Source organism: Mytilus californianus, unplaced genomic scaffold, assembly GCF_021869535.1.
Source record: "Mytilus californianus isolate M0D057914Y unplaced genomic scaffold, xbMytCali1.0.p SCAF_8, whole genome shotgun sequence".
Taxonomy (NCBI): Eukaryota; Metazoa; Mollusca; class Bivalvia; order Mytilida; family Mytilidae; genus Mytilus; species Mytilus californianus.
This window is the reverse complement of record NW_026262734.1, coordinates 38,623,779-38,643,682: the sequence shown is the minus strand read 5'-3', so window position 1 is coordinate 38,643,682 and position 19,904 is coordinate 38,623,779. Positions and strand designations below refer to the sequence as shown.

The following is a 19,904-nucleotide window of genomic DNA, read 5'->3' as shown; positions in this document are numbered from 1 at the left end:
CAATATACAGTTATAAATTGTAAAATAATGTCACATAAAACTAGAGCCTTTCAATATAGAATTATAAATAACTATTAAAATATATAGATTTATAAAATAGTTTCAAACATTTCATGTAGATTTATTTGTTAATAAAAATGCATTATTTGCCGATATTTTAGTTGTCTTTCTTTAGGAATATACCTTCACAGAAGAGCATTTCCGATAGGCTAATAATATTGCATCTCAATCGATATTTCTTATTACTATTTGGTACACACCAGAATGGTAACGATTAAAAAAATATTTCCACGCAAGAATACGAGAGAAGAGTAGATGGCAGTAATGCTTATTGTGTTGTTACTACGGCATCATAGTTGCTATGCATGAGTGAGATACATAATTCAATTTTAAATGGTTTCCAAAGCTTTATTACATCAAAATCAAATAAAACAATATCCGCATGTGCATGCCAGTACCGAAGTCCTCTTTTCTGGGCTGCTGTCTTGACACTCGAAGGGACTTACAGTCCACCAGCATAGGTATTGACCCAGTGGTAGTAATAACATTAACGGTACCAACAAATAATGTTTTTACAATCGTCATAAAGAGGATATCATAATAAAATATACGCTACGTATCTGATAAAACCAAGACATAAAAAACACTCTATTTTCTAAAACTATATGTTCATATCCCAAAGTTTCAATCTCAGTAGGATTTCACCACCTGTAAAGTTGGCGAAACTACTTCTTGGACTATAAGGCGACAAAAAAATAGTTTTCTGTGATGACACTGGGAATGATTTTAAACAAAATAATTCAAATAGGAGGATAAAGGAAAACTAGTGATAGCATATCAGGAATTACTTTTAATATAGGGGAGAAAAAATTTAATGAAGGACAGATGATATTTGCAGCAGATCTCCATATACACACCTGTAAAAAAGAGTAAGAGGATTTGATGACACAATTCAAATGATCTTACATTTCTCTGATTTTCATCTACACACTCTTTCCAATTAACTATATAAAAATGAAATCAATATGAGATGCTAACATTCAACGTATAACCTTAATCCCGTGTTTACTTAATATTGAATCATAAAGAATGTGATTTTTAATATTAAGTTTATTATTCAACAGGAAAACCAGCGGAAACCTTCCCTATTACAATTGACATATATAATATCACACTTTAATACGTATTATCAGTAAAATTTTCACCTTTTAACAACAATGGAGGAAGCCTTGTTAGGATTACCGCCATTCGTAAACGGTACGTTTTCTTCAGAATGTGATTATAAAATCGCCGAACTCTTGTATAGTATAGCTGCACCTATAGTAATCTTCATTACATTGTGTTTTAATGTCCTGTATATTATTCTCGTCAATTACGACAAAGACGATCGATCTGCATCTACAGTACAGGCAACAGGAATATCAATATCAAACACGCTACACGGTGTATCTCAACTTCCGATTTTATTTTATTTCTTCTTGCGAGACAATATGGCGGATCCGGTTTCACCAAACTGGTGTAATGCATATCGAATCCTGGGATTTATTTTGCCAAATATATTTCATACAGCTACTTTATGGCAATTAGCTGTCTATGGTATTCAGAGATTTCTTTGTTTCCGTTGGCCGTTCAGTGCACTTGTTTGGTACAAAGTGGATCGATTTCTTAAATTTACTGTTATAATTTATGTATGTGCATCAATAATACACAGCTATAAATTCTTCGATTTTGTTCATGAATCTGGGGAACCATGTACATTTAGCTATCGAAACGGGATAAATACTACTTATTATGCTCCATTTTATTATTGGCTATGTGCAATAGCCGTGCAAATAGTGCCATGTGTCACTATGTCAATTTGTGTGGTTCTGTTAATTTACGCTATTCATTTTAATTACCTCCGACGCAAAAGGGTATTCGTTAACAGTCTTACTGCTTTACCTCGCAATAGAAAATCTACCATGCAGGAATGCCAGTCTTTAGGAATATTGATAATAACGTTGGCAGTAGAATGGCCTCTTACTTTGTTAATTATATTACACATAACTTATTCGGATACAACGTCAGAGGAATGTGCGTATACGCCTCTTGTCATTGCCCACTTTACATTGTTGTTATCTTATCTCTTATTTCTACCAGTTTACTTAATATTGAACTTTGAACTCAGAAGAACATTTATTCTTTTAAAGTCCGATGTAACCATTTTCTTCATGCGTCATTTGCAAATAGATGTTAACTCAGATGATGTGGATCAGCAATAGAAAAGTAAACTTCGTCGACCAACGTTCTACCAAAGCTTTTTTTAAAATTTACTGACAACTCAAAGAATTTTAACAAACGGAAAATCACAAGATTCCTTGTTATTATGGCAATTATCATAGCACAGTGTGAAGATTTTGTGTATGGGTGCATATTCAATATTCAAAATCAATTGATAACTGCTATCCTGCGTGAGGTACAAGTATTCTCAATCTATTTACAATTTTTCAATTACTGGGTACTTTCACTTGTGTATTGAAGTTCCTCCCAATTTTGGTGACTGCAATACCCTTTCTTTTCCATGAAATTGAAAAACTGGTAATGTAAAGCAATGTTATCAAAATTCAGGCTGCATAATTGGATATTATGTTGAAAAAAACCAAACACCAATGTGATAATTTAGGGTTGATTTTCTTTGGCTAAGACTACTGTCCCAGATTAGGAAAAAAAGGGGGAGGTGAGCGCGCTTGTAAATATCTTAAACCTTTGTTGTGTGTAGCCAGGAAACTAATCTAGTGGTTTTTGTCTGTTATATTTGTTTTTCCTTCTTTGTTGTAGTAAAATAGTAAAAATCAGGACGCAAGGCTATTTCGCACAAAGACAGGTACAACGCTATTTTGCACAAAGACAGGTAAAGCAGTACTTTGCAAAAACACTGAACACTATTTCCGGCAAACAGACACCTTCATCTGTATTCCGTACAAAGACACGTGAAACACCAATTTTCGTAGAGACAGGTACAACGCTACATGAATATATTTCACACTTAGACACATACTGAAGTATTTCGCATACAGATAAATACAACGCTATTTCGCATAAATACAGATGTAGCAACCTTTCGCCAAAAGACAAGAACACGTGTAACATTATTTCGCACGAAGACACGTACAGAAGTATTTCGGAAAAAGACACATATAACAATATTTCGCACAAAAAAGGTAGAACATGTTTTTGCAAACAGACACGTATATCAGTAGTTTGCAAAAAGAATACGTACAACGATGTTTCAAACAGGAGTGTTTTGCACAAGGTCACAGACAGAAGTGTTCCTCACAAAATCACGTACAGCAGTAGTTTTCAATGACACCATAAACCAGAACAAGACGGAGATAACACCAAGTGAAAAAAAAAGTCATATTGAAATTATGCCTGGTATTTTTGAGAATTTAGTCACGTTTATTTCAGATCTTTAAAAGATTCTTTTTAATTTAATTACACGATTAAGACTCGGGGCAATAAAGAGCTTACCATATTGTATTGATACTTGTCTGTTGTTGAAGACTGTTTTTGTTCTTTAAATGTTTTTATTATTATTTTCAAGTTGCTGTCTCTTGCCCTGTGCCATCACGTATCCTGTTTTTCGTACAAAGACACGTATACAGTATGTCGTACAAATACACGCAGAATAGTATTTCGCACAAAACAAGTATACAACATTTCGCACTAGAACAAGTTTACTGTATATTTCGCACAAAAATATACACAAAATCATATTAAGTCGTTCTCACTCCGCATTGCACTTTATTTTCAACATATTCATAACACTTTGAAGAATATGGTCCAGTTTACATTAAAAAGAATGCGTGGCCTTTAGTTGATTACATCTACTTGCAATCATACTATTTCTTCTTATTTCTATATAGTGTGTAATATCATACAAATTATGTATTTTGCAGAAGTCCTTTAATACGTGGTATACGTGTTCCTATAAAACACATGCAAGTTAGTGTCCATGTAATAATTACATACCATTTTAAAAGCATGACACAGACTAACTTAAGCACTCCGTATCTGTATATGGTTATAAAAATAAGATGTGGTATGATTGCCAATGAGACAACTTTCCACAAGAGACCAAATGACGCAGAAACAACTATAGGTCACCGTACGGCCTTTAACAATGGGCAAAGCCCATACTGCAAAGTCAGCTATATAAGGCCCCGAAATGACAAATGTAGATCAATTCAAGCGAGAAAACTAACAGCCTAATTTATGTACAAAATAATGAACGAAAATCAAATATATTAAACAGCAACAAACGACAACCACTGAATTACAGGCTCCTGACCTAGGACAGACACGTAAAGGCGCCAACCCTCCCCTAACCTGGGACAGTGATGTAACAGTACAACATAAAAACAAACTATAAAATCAGTTGAAAAAGGCTTAACTCATCAGATGGATACAAATAGAAATACATCTAACAAAAACACAGAGTGTACGTAGACGGGTACTTATACATCCCCACAACAAAAAGACAATAAGTACAGATCTGAGCGTACTCGCAATTACTGACAGCTACTTTAAAACCAATAACAACTAATAAAAAATCATGCATCTAAGACTTAAATAGTTGTTTGTTTTCGTTGTCAGGCTCAACATCTTCAAAATATAGGAAAGTATAGTACCAGTATAATGACGTAGGCATAGTTTCTAGAGTATTGTCCCCTTCTCCAGTAGGCAATTTTTCTTTTTCATTTCAGAGAAGACCGTTTATTGACCTGTTGGTGTCCATCAAAATTGTATGTCGTTTGGTTTCTTTCTCACCCATATCTCTTTTTTTTTATTCATATTCAATCAGGGGGAATTGAATCTGTACTGAGTGAATATTTTTACTGTATAGTTGATAATAATGACATAATTTGCGACATCATTACATTATATAATGAAGAATTGAGAATGGAAACGGGGAATGTGTCAAAGAGACAACAACCCGACCAAAGAGTAGAAAACAGCCCAAGGCCACCAAAGGGTCTTCAGCGCAGCGTGAAAATCCCGCACATGGAGGAGGGCTTCAGCTAGCCCCTAAACAATAATGTATACTAGTTCAGCGAAACATATATATGAACCAAAGTTAGAAAAAAAACCCACACAAGACTAACAAACACACACCAATAGAATGGGTAACAGAAGAAACTAAGCAAAATGACAATGATCAACATAAATTAACAAAGGACTACTAGCAGTCACTGACATGCCTTCATCATATGAAAATCAAGCACAATCCCTCCAATTTGGGATTTAGTATCATGCCATCATAAATTATACGAGAAGAACATGACCCGTATTATACCAACAACTTGATTTAAAATAAATATGTTTATTTTCGATGCAAAGACCCTACGAGTGAATCAATATCAATTCTAAAACATGCCATCTTTAATGACTTGACGACAGTATCATAACTTTATCCCTTCTGCATTTGTCTGTTTAAATGTTTGGTTAGCTTTTGAGGTGAATGACGACATTTTTGTGCTTTGTATAGAATATTACCATAAAAGATGGGATGTGAAATACCTGGACGTATAAGATGTTTTCACGTTGATTTATATTTACGAATGATGTCCTTGTACCGATTATATAATTTTGTAAAAGTTTTGACAAGTTTGTAATATAGAAAACCCTGGCTGGTGTAATAATCTTTCAGTTAAACAAGGATTTCTTTCGTTAAAATCATATACGTTGTTACATACATGAAAATCATCCTAGCTGGTGTAATAATCTTTCGGTAAAACAAGGATTTCTGTCGTTAAAATAAAATACGTTGTTACATACATGAAAATCATCTCTTTTATCGTAAATTTTAGTATTAAGCTTCCCGTTAAAGATATAGATATCAAAATCCAGGAAGGGCAGTGTTCATTGTTAGTATTAGCTTTGTTTAAAGTAAGTTCAACAGGGTAAATCTTTTTAGTGTACATGCTGAAGTCGTTATCATTGAGAGCCAATAGTATCATCCATATATCTAAAAGTTTTAATGTTATCTAGTAAAAATTCCAGTGCAGTTATCATATCAAAGCAGGTCCAATTGACATAGTTCTTTTGTTTGTTGTTACTACAAAATGTCCTGAAAGAGTTTGAACATATATATTGGCATTCTGACTTTTTAAATGCCCATTTAATTAGGTATGTGATTTTTTTCTTCAAAGAGGCAAAGTGGTATTTAGAGTAGAAAATTCAAAACTTTGAACAGATTCGAAAGCACCAATACGAGCATGCAATTTATCAAGTACTTCCAACGAATTTTTGACACTCCAAAAGAAGTTAATTCCACTATTTTCGTAAGCCTTATTTGAAAAATTTATTACCAGATTTTTTATTGTACCAAGTGTAATATAAGTAGAATAGACAGTTTAGTAGTGGAACAATGGTTTGAAGACGAAATAAATCTATATTTGTAAGGTGTTTTTGTGCTTCGGAAGCCAGTACATAGTTGGAACTATCATGTTATTCGGTTCAGCTTGTAAAGAGGTAGCCAAAAGTTCATGTTTGTTACAGATGTCATTTTCCGAAAATTGAGTCAGTTGGAATGTTGGTTAATTCGTGATTTCCTTTTGCAGAACCTCAATAATAAAATTTACGTCAACCAATAATGATATAATTGGCAATTGGCAGCTTTATCAGCCGGGACGATAAAAACATCTTGTCGAGATCTTTTAGCTTATGTTTGATACGAGAAATAGGGCTATTATGGTTGTTGGAGTTAAAAGTTCTTTAAAATATCAACTTTTTCCATTACTGAATTGAAAAAAAAGAATCTAAGGATTTTTTGTCAGTTGTTCTCGTTTTATTCATTTCATACAGTAATGATGAAGTTAGTCGTGGATGATGTTACGACACTCATTTCAATTAATAATTGAGTTGGGGGGGGGGGGGGGATATGTAGGTCCTTTACTAAGGGATGATTTCAACTCTCGGTCGTGGACGATGTTCAGGTCTCCTATAACATAGGAACTGGGGCCATAAATGTATTCGGAATTAATGCAATTTCATGACGTAGGTGTATTATCACATCTTTACACACTTCGCTATAATCAAAAATATATTTCTGGGTAGATTTTTTGTAAACAACAAATAAGAGGGAGCTCAGTATTATCAAAATAACCAGGAATTTGTTCTTTTACAGCATGATCATTAAGAATACCGGCAGTATTTATAAAATCAAAACCTTTATTGACATATTTGATTTTAATAAAATGCTTTTATGATCTTCAGGGCTTACTGGTTCCTTCGTTGAGTGTTTAAGTTTTACCTTTTTACTGTGTTGCTACTTTAATGATAATTTTTTTTGGGCCAATACGGGTCTTTACGGACGTTTATCACGATTTAAATTTGAAATTTTGAGCATCTCATTCTATAAGAAACGGTTTTATTAATATTATAAATTTAGAATAAGTAAAAGAAAAAGTTCAAAAGGGGAGGTAAAAACTTGATTTATTAATAAAAAAAAAATAGATGTTGGCTATGCGTTAATGAGACTACATTTGTATCAGCATTTCCCCTGTGAAACATGATTGATTGCTATATATATATGTTTCTTTCTTTCTTTCTTTTTCTTTCTTTCTACACCAATTTCAGATCAGCGACTTATCAACCCTGATCACGAAATCATATGCGCGTTTTAGTTTAAATCCCGCGATAATTAATGATATCATACGTGACAGGGGGCTATCCGATTGACCCTAACATTTGGCAACCAATAATAAACCAACCGATAATACACATCTCTCTCTCTCTTGGTGTGTGCTGGAGGCCGGTGAACAGATGATACTAGTATACATTTTTTTTTGTCGCGGCGAACGTAGCTATTTGAGAACATTCACTGACATCATAGATAAAATAGCTATTATATCTTTGGCAATTGCTGATACTAAACAATTGTATATTAACAAAATTAATCTAACTGTAATTATGAATGGGACGAATAAATTAATATATTGGTTCCAGATTATTTAATATTAAGTTTTTAATAATCGTTTTTTTTTTATATTAAAAAAGAATAGAATGACCGTTTAAACAGAATACAAATATTCAAAATCTTATTGAGAAAAGAAATCAGAATAACATGAATTTAAAATAAGAAGATCTGGTATGATTGCAAACGAGACAACTATCCACCAGAGACCAAATGACATAGATGAAAGCAACCATAGGTCACCATACGGCCCTCAACAATGAAAAATCCATACCGAATAGTAAGCCATAAAAGGTCCCGACATAAAACAATTCAAACGAGAAGATAAGTCTTCTTGTTGACGTAAAGAGTTCATAACAGTGTACTTATAAATCAAATTGTTTTAAACAAAAGTATAAACTCATGTAAATAGTCGTCAAACCTCTCCGTTTATATAACTAAAAATTAAACTGTCAAAAAGCAGAGATAAAAATCCTGCCGTTGTTATCTTTTGCTTACTGCGCTTCAATGCTGTATGTCAGTTTGATTATTTGTGAAAAGAGAAAAATATTCAGTTAATATCAATATTGACAGTATACTTTTCCCAGGTAGCAACAGATGAAGATAAATATTCAATCCAAATAATTACTTCTGGCTTCCGCCAGAATATCAAATGGTCGTCCCGTTTTCAGTAACTGTATGTAGAAAAGGGTACGTTTTTAACTAGTGTCACCTGGTGAGATTGTACAAGGTAAAACTAGGATTCCACATGGCTGAGGTGTTAATTGACTTCTAATTTATGACCTAATATATGGATATGAAGTGACCCCCGCTTAGTTTATCTAATTTGTTCTTCCCGCTAAGTGAACGACATCAGCGTGAATCCAAGCATTTCTTCGTGACAATTAAAGGTACAAAGTAAGGCGGCATATCAGATCGTCTATTACTGCAACCAACAACACAACAGTATTCCGTGTTAAAATCTTTTAATGTGTCATTGTCAATAAAGTTGTCTCCTAAAGATATATTTTGATTCACATTCTCCTAGTGTTGCATGTACATGTAAAACAAACACTTAATCAGGTGGTTATTTTCCAGGTCTGCATGGTCACTGCTTATCAACCGTTAGCCCCCAGTTGATGAATTCTCGGGGAGTATCGCGTGATTTCATAGTTTGGCTGATTAGGTTAGACATGCGCAGTTAAATGTGATACTGGTCTAATTTCTTCTTTAAGAATACCACCAAAGAACCTTCAACAAATGTCCTTGTGCACATCTAACAACTTCACAATGATCGGAAACGCCCATCAATATATGACTGTGTAACCTAAGAGTCAATGTCTTCAAACAAAAACAGTATATGCCTAAGGTTCTGAGAAGACTATATAAAATATATATGTAATATATATTAACATAATGTCTCATCATCTTTTTAATTTATTTATTTAGGTAATGGTATCTTCATAAAAAAAAACATGAGGAAATCTTGTATTCGATAAGTTCAAAATTAACGAAACATACGAAAAACACAAAAATTGTGTTAACATCGACCTTTGTTTAGATGTGATATATAGATCTAGATTTATTTATGTATTATTATTAATCGAATATTTTTAAGGATCTGTGATTCGTTAAAACTTGATCACATGTACATTTGTATTTACTTAGGTTGCACGCCAATACTGTTGTGTTTAGCTTTTTGTAGGTCAAAAACAGCGTATTGCACAGAACTTACAGCATGTTACTAAAAAGGCATTCTAGAAATCCCCAATTTTTCATTGTTCATGCAATAATTGCTGGTTAATGATATAACAATTGTAGCTTTGGTGAGGTCAATGCGGTGTTATACCGACCTAGAGAAGCATATCGATCTCGGATTTCGTCCTCAGTCAATATGCATCTCTTAGGTCGATATAACCTCATATCGACTTCATACAAAGGTTATAATTGTATAATATTGGATATTTGTGTCGATGGGTTGCTGTCGACGTAGTTTCAAAGGTTATTTTTACGTATACATCACAATAGAAAATTGTGCTTTGGTCGTAAAAATAATTCCACATAAATAAATACTATCATCGAAAGATTTCGAACTTAATATTTAAAGATAGAGACATGTTTGTTAAAATATGACAGAAATTCTGTTGAAAATGACATTAACATTCTAAAATTGATTTAATTTTTTTCTTAAACAAATTAGACTCTGAAAAGTTATTCAAACGGCATGATATGCAATATTTATACAGTATACAAAATCAATTGAAAATAATAGACTAAATTAAACATTATTTAAATTAATCAATTATATTAACTTTCTAAGTATGTGCAATACTATGGTCTGCTTGACGTCTGTAAAATAATATCAACTGCAACTAGCGGGAACTGTTGTACATCCTTCAGATAACAAGATGGACAACGAATTTCTTGGACGGCCCAGCACGAGGGCAGAGTCTAGGATGTTTACACCTCAGGGAATGGATGGAGGGATTCTTAGGTAAGTCCAATTGTATGACTAAAAATTGAAGTTTCTTTTTTTTTAGGATTATAAAGCATGCCTTCAAGGTATTTTTAAACAATTCCATTACCTCCTCATATTTCTTCTTTTTTTTTCTTTTTATATATTATACAAATTGTGGCCACAAAAGACGAATTTGTATATTAATGTCTTTAAAGAATGTATTTTACCACAAATAATACACTGTCAAATACTAATTGAAACTGTACAGCAGGTATCTCCCACAAGGAGAGTTCTACAGCGGACATCAAACCATAAGGCAAATCTTAAACTTGATATGTACCCAAAATATTCAGTTTGCATCTACTCACGGAACAAACTATTTTTTAATGAATGTATTTCCAAAAGAAAGGGGTGAAGATAACCATCGATTTAAGGTTCGATTTACCGTCAGAGTTCTAGTAGGAGATAGAGTTCGAGTAAGAGATCGAGTTTGAGTTGAAGTTTGAGTTCGGCTTGAAGTTCGATTTAAAATTCGAGTTTTGCTTCCATTTCAAATCGGATTTCGAGTCAAAGTTCGAGTTAGAACTAAGTTACACTGCGATAAACATTTTAAGTTTAACTTCGAAGTAAAGTTCGAGTTAGAGTTTGTGTACACGACAAAACTATGAAGTATCTTCTCTCAAAAAACAACAAAAAGGACATTGTAAAAAAACTATGATTGTCTCGGTAAAAAATTGATGGCGTTTCATCTCATTTATCACAGTCTCTTTTGCGGATGCAAGATCATACATAGGTCATTAAAAACTTTACATTCGGAATTTGTATCCTCCTGACACTTTCAATTTGTTCTAATATTCTTTCCTCCTTACTTGTCTTTTAAGTGATAAAGAAGAAATGCAGTACATTTTTTGTGCTCCATTAGATAAGATATACGAATGCCCAGTTTGTTCCAACGTACTCAGATATCCTGTTTTGTTCGAGGAATGTGGACATCGATGCTGTGCCTCTTGTCTGCCAGAATTACTCAGGTCAGTAGACTAGAAATCAGATGGCGGAAGTGGTTATTTTCACTGATTACAATGGTAACCAGATATGTGACTGGGTTGTATTCACTGATTACAACGGTTACCAGATAGATGACTGATTGTACTCACTGATTACAACAGTTACCAGATAGCTGACTAATTGTACTCACTGATTTCAACGGTTACTAGACATATGACTGGATTGTACTCACTGATTAAAACGGTTACCAGATAGCTGACTGGATTGTTCTCACTGATTAAAACGGTAACCAGATAGCTGACTGATTGTACTCACTGATTACAACGGTTACCAGATAGCTGACTGATTGTACTTACTGATTACAACGGTTACCAGATAGCTGATTGGATTTTACTCACTGAATACAACGTTAAACACATACTCGTAGCTTTAACTGGGATGTATTCAATAATTACAATGGTAACCAGATAACAACCTGGGTTGTATTCACTGATTTCAATGGGAACTAGATAGCTGACTGAGGTGCATGGGACATACATTAACGGACGTACGGCATTTAGAGCTTAAGGGAAATTGGCAAAATAAACATGTTCGGTATTCGTCTGCCAGAACTAAGTTAAATAAAGATAAAACAAATATGAAAATATACGTTTAAAGTGAAAATAGTTGCATTCGTAAAAGGATACAATGCTAGTACGGCATTCTCCTTTTTTATACATTTTAGCGCTAAAGCTTTCTTTCATATAGGATATCATACTAGAACTATACATACATATTGTAATTATTGACATAGCATAGCCACAGTCATACTTTATCTTTGGTGGGTTAAACAAATATATCCTTCTTTAAAAAGTAATTATGAATTTGTTTTTTAGAATAGCACCTAAATGTCCTGTTGACGGAAAGATCATCGACAGAGAAAGGGAAGTAAGTTGTAGACAACGGTGTTCCGTAGACTTGAAGATATCCCCGAGTAAAAGGATATGTGGGTATACGTCAATGAGCCAGAAACTCACAGAATGTATAATTCCTGGTCCTTTTTTCGGTCGCCTCATCTACAAACGTTCTACATCTCTGATCATGAAGAAGAAACACGCAAATTAGTAAAAGACATTTAGAATTCTGTGGTCTGTTTTATTATATGTCATTGTTTAGAGTGTGTTTTCAAATTGTCAAAATACAGTTTTCTCCCTTGTTGGTCTTTTTCATCGTCCAACTTTCTTCTGTGAACTCTAAATGCTGGTGTTTTAACTTACTCGCTGAATTTGACGAGTGACTTTTTGTTATATTTTCTAAGATCAGTGTTGATAGACTTTTCCAACAAGAACTGGACGCATTGGAAGTGAAATGTTGCTATGTCAACAGAGGCTGCACCTGGTTCGGAGAACTAAAAGACCTTGAGGTAGCACGTGAGATATTAACAAACATTGCTAATATTTTAAAACATTGCTCATCTTTCAATAAATAACTACAAAGAAAATGCAGCAAAATATAATATACACCTGATTGTTTTCTTTTTGCCTCTAAACCTGCTGAAGAATTTTTAATGTCCTTAAACGATACTAGAATGAATCATTTAATCATAAATTTAACCAAACGCCAAAAAAGAAATTCGTTCAAGTTGAAATATACGTTTGATTTTATTTCAGAACAGTAATGTATATACCGTCAAGTTATTGGGATAAATCCGATTGAATATATGAATAGTTCATAAAAAAATCATTTGAATTTCATTACTGGTTTAACAAGACTAGTACTCTTCTATTTAGATGCATTTAGAGGATTGTCGTTATACTCCAATGAAATGCCCTAGGAATTGTGGTATGGAATTGGAGAAAAGTCAACTTCGAAAACATCTTCAGGAAGAATGTCAAAAGCGCGGCATTAGGTGTGACTTCTGTCATATTCCCATAACACAGGAGGAGGAACGGTCACATTTGGAAGTTTGTGGGAAATTCCTTCTCCCATGTCCAAATGGTTGTAAAAAGGGGGATATTCCAAGAGAGGAGGTATGCAAAACGTATTAAAAGATGTATATAAGAAATAAAGAGTATCTTTCCTGGAGTCTAGAAATTATCTGTGGTACTTTCATATACAAATGTCCATTGTCATAAGTTTAATTACGTCGAAATCTTTTATAAACTAGAAAGCAAGAATATTGTGTGTATTTAAATAAGAGAAACATCGATTGAAATTCCAGGAAATATCCAATATTCAAAAGAAACAGCGCTTTCTTTGTAACTGTCACTTTTGAAGTTCGCCTCTATGATTAACTGCAGAAGTCACACACTTTGTCGCAAGATCAAAACGACTCCTAGCGTCAACTTTCTGATTTCTAATAACGCAATTATTCCTAACAGTGCATTTACAAGAGAAATCATCTTACAAAAAGGTATTCTCCTCGATGGTCTCCTGAGAGCATACATGCCTCGATTGCAGGATGGAAAAGGCACCAGTGTATAAGTTATGAAAATTCTTAGATTCAACTAAATCAACGAACCTTTTAATGTTTTGATTTATATAATCCGTGCATTGAAACTGAGATATAAATGTTTCTGATTCTTTAAAGTAATGATGTGCTAGAGTCTCCCGTATTTTATGCAGTATTAATTTTCTATTCCTAATTATGTCTGTCTTGACATTAGCATGCTTAATTAGTTTAATACATTTAAGTTATAACGCCTTATAAAAATATATTGAATAAGGTCAGAGGTCGTGTGTATTTGCTGCTTCTCCGTCAAGCACGCGGAATATAGCAATAAAAGCAAAGACTAGTTGGCTAGGAGCGGAATAATGTGTCCGGGTAGTGTTATTTATCTTCACATGGACTATTAACTTAAGCACCTCAAAAACCCGACCCTATGTGTTGATCTTGTATATTCATTTCTCATGAGCAAGTTATCGTCCAGAATATGCATGTAATGTTTGCTGCTGGCCGTTAGGACGTTAAGCAGCCATCAATCAATCAGATAAATGTGCTTCAATACTGTATGGACAAAACAATTTTTTTTTACTGCATCCACACAGAAAAAAAAAGATTGACCATACTATGTCAAATAAAGGGTATGGGTTGGATGTTCAGGACACAACATTTGTGTGAAATTCTATAAAATAACCATGCTGTATCACAAAGGAACAAAAACTATTTAGGTTAACGTTGTTATTGTATTTTAAGGTATATTAAACCTACGGTAGATGTGAGTTTTGTACTATTTATAGCATGCAACTTTCGTTTTTCAAATTTCGTTTTAAAAAACTTTTTTTCAGATGGAATTTCACTTAGAAGAGAAATGTCCACAACAAGAGATTCCATGTCCTTTTGCAAATGCTGGTTGTGACTTTATGGTATTTATGATTATTTAGGGTCATGTTCGGAATGTTCCTTCCTCTTTTTTTTTTGTTGTTGTAAGGAATATAGATCTACGTCTTCGTGGTTTTCGTAAATAGTTTTTTGTAAGCGTTCAATCTTTATAAGTTTTCTCGCAATAGTTTCAGGTCAAAATCCGAAAGTTGATGAAAACTATAGTGTAATTTGAGAATTAAACAAGTAAAATTGATATACTTTAGAGATTTTTTTCACAATTTCATTTACAACCGTCAATTTATGTTCTTTAAGTCTATAGTTTGCATTCGAAGATAATTTTGATAAAATATTGCAAATTTAACTTGTTTTTGAATGATTTAAAACTAAGGGTATAAATAACCAGAATGAATTTATGTGTATTAGAAAGACAATACACGGATTTAATTCCAATTTTCTTATTCAGTAGAATTTATTATTGGTTGAGATTGTCCTTCGTCTCCTGTACTCAATGTTTCCCGAATCTTTATCAAAATTGCAACTTTTAGACATTTTTGACGAATATACAATTTATTTGCTACAATCTCAAAGTACACATATAAAGCCTCGATACTCGTTTACTTCTTAGAAATGGCATAGTTATGAAATGAATGGAAGGGAAAGTTGATCTATGCTTCATTCGAAACTAAAAAGTTATAAATTGGAAACATATTTTTAAAGAGGAAAAGTAAACAGTCCCTTATAATTCCCTAGCTTTGTCGGTTTCCTTAAATGCAAAATTGTATATGAGCACTCCAAATTAACACAAAACTATCTTTAGAAATAGTTATTTTTTTCTTAATATTTATTTTCCAGAGTAAAAGAAAAAACTTGCACAAACACATCAAGGATGACCCCATTTCACACTTGGGTATGGCTTGTGATACAATTATAGCCCATGGCAAAGAATTGGACAACAATATGAAACAACTAGCAATGCATACCAACAAGATTGCCGATTTGGAACGAACAGTTGACACGCTGGAAAAATTATATGGGTGTCAACTTGTGTGGCGTATTGAGAAATGGGAAGACAAAATGTCCCAGGCAAAACTTGGTCGAAAGCCAACAATTTTCAGTCCCCCTTTCCTTACAACCAGACATGGATACCGAATGGCAATGTCCCTTTGTCCCTATGGTGACGGTCGAGGTATATTAAACATAGCATATAAATAAACAAAGAAACAGAATTAAAGGTCCAACTAAATGACCTTTCTGACTGAAAAGATTTGTCGAGATTAACAGGAACAAAATAAGATTTCACAAAGAATCAAATTATTATACATTCAATACACAGGATAAGTAACTATTATACTGTATGCAAATACTTATAATCCTTCAAATAAAGAATACGGGGATTAAAGGTGTAGCTAAATAAATCATAGTTTTTGACTATATCTTGACAAAGGATGATGTTTCCTATATTCGATTCTTGGGTTAAATGTCAGTAGGATACACTGTATACTTAATAAATCTGGCCATCTATATAAAGGGGTATTAATTGGGGTGTTTTCTTGTTGTTTTTTCTCTCTTTTTTTTTTGGGGGGGGGGGGGGGTGTTGGCGAATGAGACAAATGTCAACCAAAGAACACAGTATGCCATTCAATTAAAAATAACAATCCGTTTGTTTTCAAGTCTTCAAACGCATTTAATGCAGTATAGCAAAAACATACATATTAGAGGTTTCGGATACAGTATTGGAGAACAACAAAAAAATAATGCATTGGGTATAGCTATACATATAATATATATGATAAATCATACATAAAAAAAACCAAGTCACTGACACAAGTTCTGTAGCAATTCAAAATAGAAAACATTGATTCAATTCAATATTTATTGGAAAATACACAAAAGAGTGGTGGTACAAGTACATTACAGAAATAAAATGACTGTATATAGATATTTAATTGGTTTATAATTACATGTGGTATATCAAAAAATAAATCATTATTTAACTTGTTATTGATTTATCAAATATACAATACGTACAATTATTGCCATTTTTTCTATAAATATTGGAAACATTTTTATTGTCTAGAAAGCATGGATATTTGGTGAAACATTATCATAGTGGTACCTTATGCAAGAGCTTCCTTTATATACATGTACATACCAATTAGTGTATACATGACATGATGTCATTTTAATTGACTAAAACTTCATTGAATTATTTGTATCAATTTCTTTGATTCCATAGTTAGATCTTAGTTTGATATATAAAGTACACTGTAGCAAGAAATGAATCTCATCTTCAACAAGTCCTGTGCAATAATTGATTCATTTTTTGTATATTTTAGCAAGAGGGAAATTCCTTTCCATTTTCATATGCATCTGTAAAGGAGAACACGACGCACTACTCACTTGGCCTTTCACCCATCGGGTATCCTTTTCCCTTGTCGACCAGTGCCAGGATCCAAAGTCTCGTCGCAATATTACATACACGATCAAGCCTAACATCATCAAGGATAATAAGGCATTCCTTGGACGCCCTGTAGGGGAGAGGAACGCTAGTTTCGGAGCTCAAAAATTTGTCGAGCTGGAAATCTTAAAAACAATGGATTACATAAGAGATGATTGTGTATTTATCAAATGTGAAATTGGCAGTGAAGATATGACAAAACTGTAAAGGTGGAGTGTTGATGTAACAGTCTAAGTTTAATTTACAGTTTTATATGTGATTTTGAGTGACACGTGTAGTGTTAGGATTCCTTGTAAAATTTAAAAAGAGAATAAAAAAGTGTATCAAACAAGTTAGCATTTAATCAAATGGGAAAAAAGCTTTAAATCAGTGGTTGTTGTTTTCTGCTTGGTACAGTAGCATTGTCTTTCTAAAACTGTGTTTTCCTACACTTTAATGGTGTTGCCGTATGAAATCTAATTTGAAATGCATCTATTGATATTAAAGTGTAACACGGTATGATTTCACGCATCAGCAATCTCGGTTCTTTGAGTTTGTTATCTGTAACTTTGAACATTCTTTTTATACAATCGATGATTGTTTATCGTGTACTTGATATGTAGAATTAGGTGCTTTACCAGAACTTTATTTTTGTTGTACTTTCTTGCATGTACATTATATTATTTTTCTCATGAATCGAGATTAAAAAGAGGTATATAATATGATTACGGTTGAGATAAAAACAAATAGTTTAGATACACATTTCAAAAGAAAGAACTAATAGTGAAATTAATTAAAATACCCCCCCCCCCCCCCCCCCCCCTAAAAAAAACCATGTAAAATCATTTCTGTATATGGCTACATTTTACAGCAGTTTCGTACTTAACAATTTCTTTTTGTAAATCATAAAAAAAAGGCATAGTCTTTAAAAAACATAGTCATGAGAAAAGGACATGATAGATATGAGAAAAAAGACATGACTCATGCAAAAAAAAAGACATAGTAAAAAAATGAGAGAAAAAGTGATTATCATGAGAAAAAGACATAGTTTATGGATTTTGCTTAAATCTGTTTTTACCTGGCCTATGTGGGCGGTCATATTAGACTATGAATTATGATTTAATAATTTAGACAGGGGCCCTGGTCCATTCTCTGGCGTTTGTTGATAAAAATGTGTCAAGATAGTAGACTAAAAAGAATCAATGACATGATTTGATATTGGGGTATATGAAACAAAATATGGACTTTTCAAAAATGAACTACGGCAAATAACTTTTCTAATGTATTTCCGGAAATGACCTTTCGTAGTTGGTCAATACACCGTTACAATTTAAATATCGATATTCATTTCCGTTTAAATGGAATGGTGGGACGATAGACTAAACTTAAGAACTTAATAAAAAGTGACCAATCAAAATTTAAATACAATCGAAAGGAAATAAAACCTGAGGGTTGCTATCCAAAATAAGATCTGTATATTTGAAAGCAAAGTCTGGTCACCTGTTTAAGAACCAGAACAAGTAAGTACATTTTTATTTCCATTTTATATTTTAATTTTTTAATTTTTTTTTTTTAAGTTGAAGCAGTATAGCATATTTTTTAAAGCGTGATAAAGTACTAAACTATATTTTTAATAGTAATGTACTTTCCGTCGTCTGCTTAAAAAGTAGTTCTATCTTATTGAAGGAGTTGCACCCCCCCCCCCCCAAAAAAAAAATTTGGAACCAAAAAAAGTTGTCTTATGCATGTCGTTTTAGTCGTTGTTACTTACATTATTGAAGTTTTACAACTTTAAATAAAGACTTCTGTTTATGCTGAATATCTTCATTTTCGCAAACCGTCACCATGTACGCTTCAGATCTACTGTTGTGATTGGGACTCTTCTATGGCTAAAGGTGTCACTCAGTAGTAGTTGCCAAAGAGCACCCGATCAAGACATAAAAGTATTCATTATTGCTGTTTGTCATTTTTGCAGCATGACAGTTCAATACATGTATTTATCTAAACTAATAACTTAATTCAATTGACTTTTATTTGAAGGTGTGACAATATTTGTTTTACAAGGTTGTTATTAAATGACACTCAAGACTTCGTACAAAAACATTGATTTTCTGATATAAGATAAATACAAAACATAATCTGTAACCTTTAACATGTTTAAACAAATCCATGCATTAGAATGATAGAATGAAAACATAGTTTTCTACTTGAAGAATATTTGCAATTTTCATTTTTCATTTTTGCAAATAATACCTTGTGTGGGACAGGTGCAATGTTTTATGACTGCTTACGGGATATTTGTTTAGTTCATAAATGGCTTGGGCGTCGCAAGTATTTTTCAAAAGCTCCAATGTATTTGACCAAAATATCAATACCGGATTAATTATGTATCATGTCTATACAAGAAAGTTCAAAGTGTTTAAATCATATGTCTACTAAATCCCTCATTGAGATATATATAAAGGGTAATTTTAGGAGAAAATTCTCCCATTTATCCAGGCATCCCTGCTAAAATTCAGTTGTACATCTGTCATGTTGCTCTAATCAAACTTCATGTTGAGGATAAAAAAACTTCATAATATTTTTTTCCTTTTTAGGTGTCAAAATGTCTGAAAGAAAAGCTGTAATAAAAAATGCTGACATGTCAGAAGACATGCAACAGGATGCTGTTGACTGTGCAACACAAGCTCTAGAGAAATACAACATTGAGAAAGACATTGCCGCTTACATCAAGAAGGAGTTCGACAAAAAATACAACCCAACA

General features: G+C 33.0%; 2 protein-coding genes across 2 annotated transcripts; both read left to right on the top strand.

The window, feature by feature from the left end:
- The first annotated feature begins 1,217 nt into the window (after positions 1–1,217).
- Positions 1,218–3,575, top strand: LOC127712010 (uncharacterized). Its single transcript, XM_052218166.1, has one exon. The coding sequence runs from the start codon at positions 1,218–1,220 to the stop codon at positions 2,259–2,261; it is 1,044 nt and encodes a 347-aa protein (XP_052074126.1). The 3' UTR covers positions 2,262–3,575.
- A 6,690-nt stretch (positions 3,576–10,265) lies between these two features.
- On the top strand, positions 10,266–17,465 carry LOC127712331 (TNF receptor-associated factor 4-like). The gene is made up of 8 exons (XM_052218702.1): positions 10,266–10,430; positions 11,276–11,422; positions 12,275–12,326; positions 12,697–12,801; positions 13,169–13,408; positions 14,667–14,744; positions 15,556–15,889; positions 17,040–17,465. The coding sequence occupies exons 1-8, from the start codon at positions 10,345–10,347 to the stop codon at positions 17,366–17,368; spliced, it is 1,371 nt and encodes a 456-aa protein (XP_052074662.1). The 5' UTR covers positions 10,266–10,344; the 3' UTR covers positions 17,369–17,465.
- The last annotated feature ends 2,439 nt before the right edge of the window (positions 17,466–19,904 follow it).

Bases quoted from the DNA above. Each gene is read 5' to 3' on its own strand.
- LOC127712010 (XM_052218166.1), top strand. From the start codon at position 1,218: ATGGAGGAAGCCTTGTTAGGATTACCGCCATTCGTAAACGGTACGTTT.
- LOC127712331 (XM_052218702.1), top strand. From the start codon at position 10,345: ATGGACAACGAATTTCTTGGACGGCCCAGCACGAGGGCAGAGTCTAGG. The intron at 10,431-11,275 runs GTAAGTCCAATT...TTGTCTTTTAAG, and splicing joins ATGGATGGAGGGATTCTTAG to TGATAAAGAAGAAATGCAGT. The intron at 12,802-13,168 runs GTAGCACGTGAG...TCTTCTATTTAG, and splicing joins GAGAACTAAAAGACCTTGAG to ATGCATTTAGAGGATTGTCG.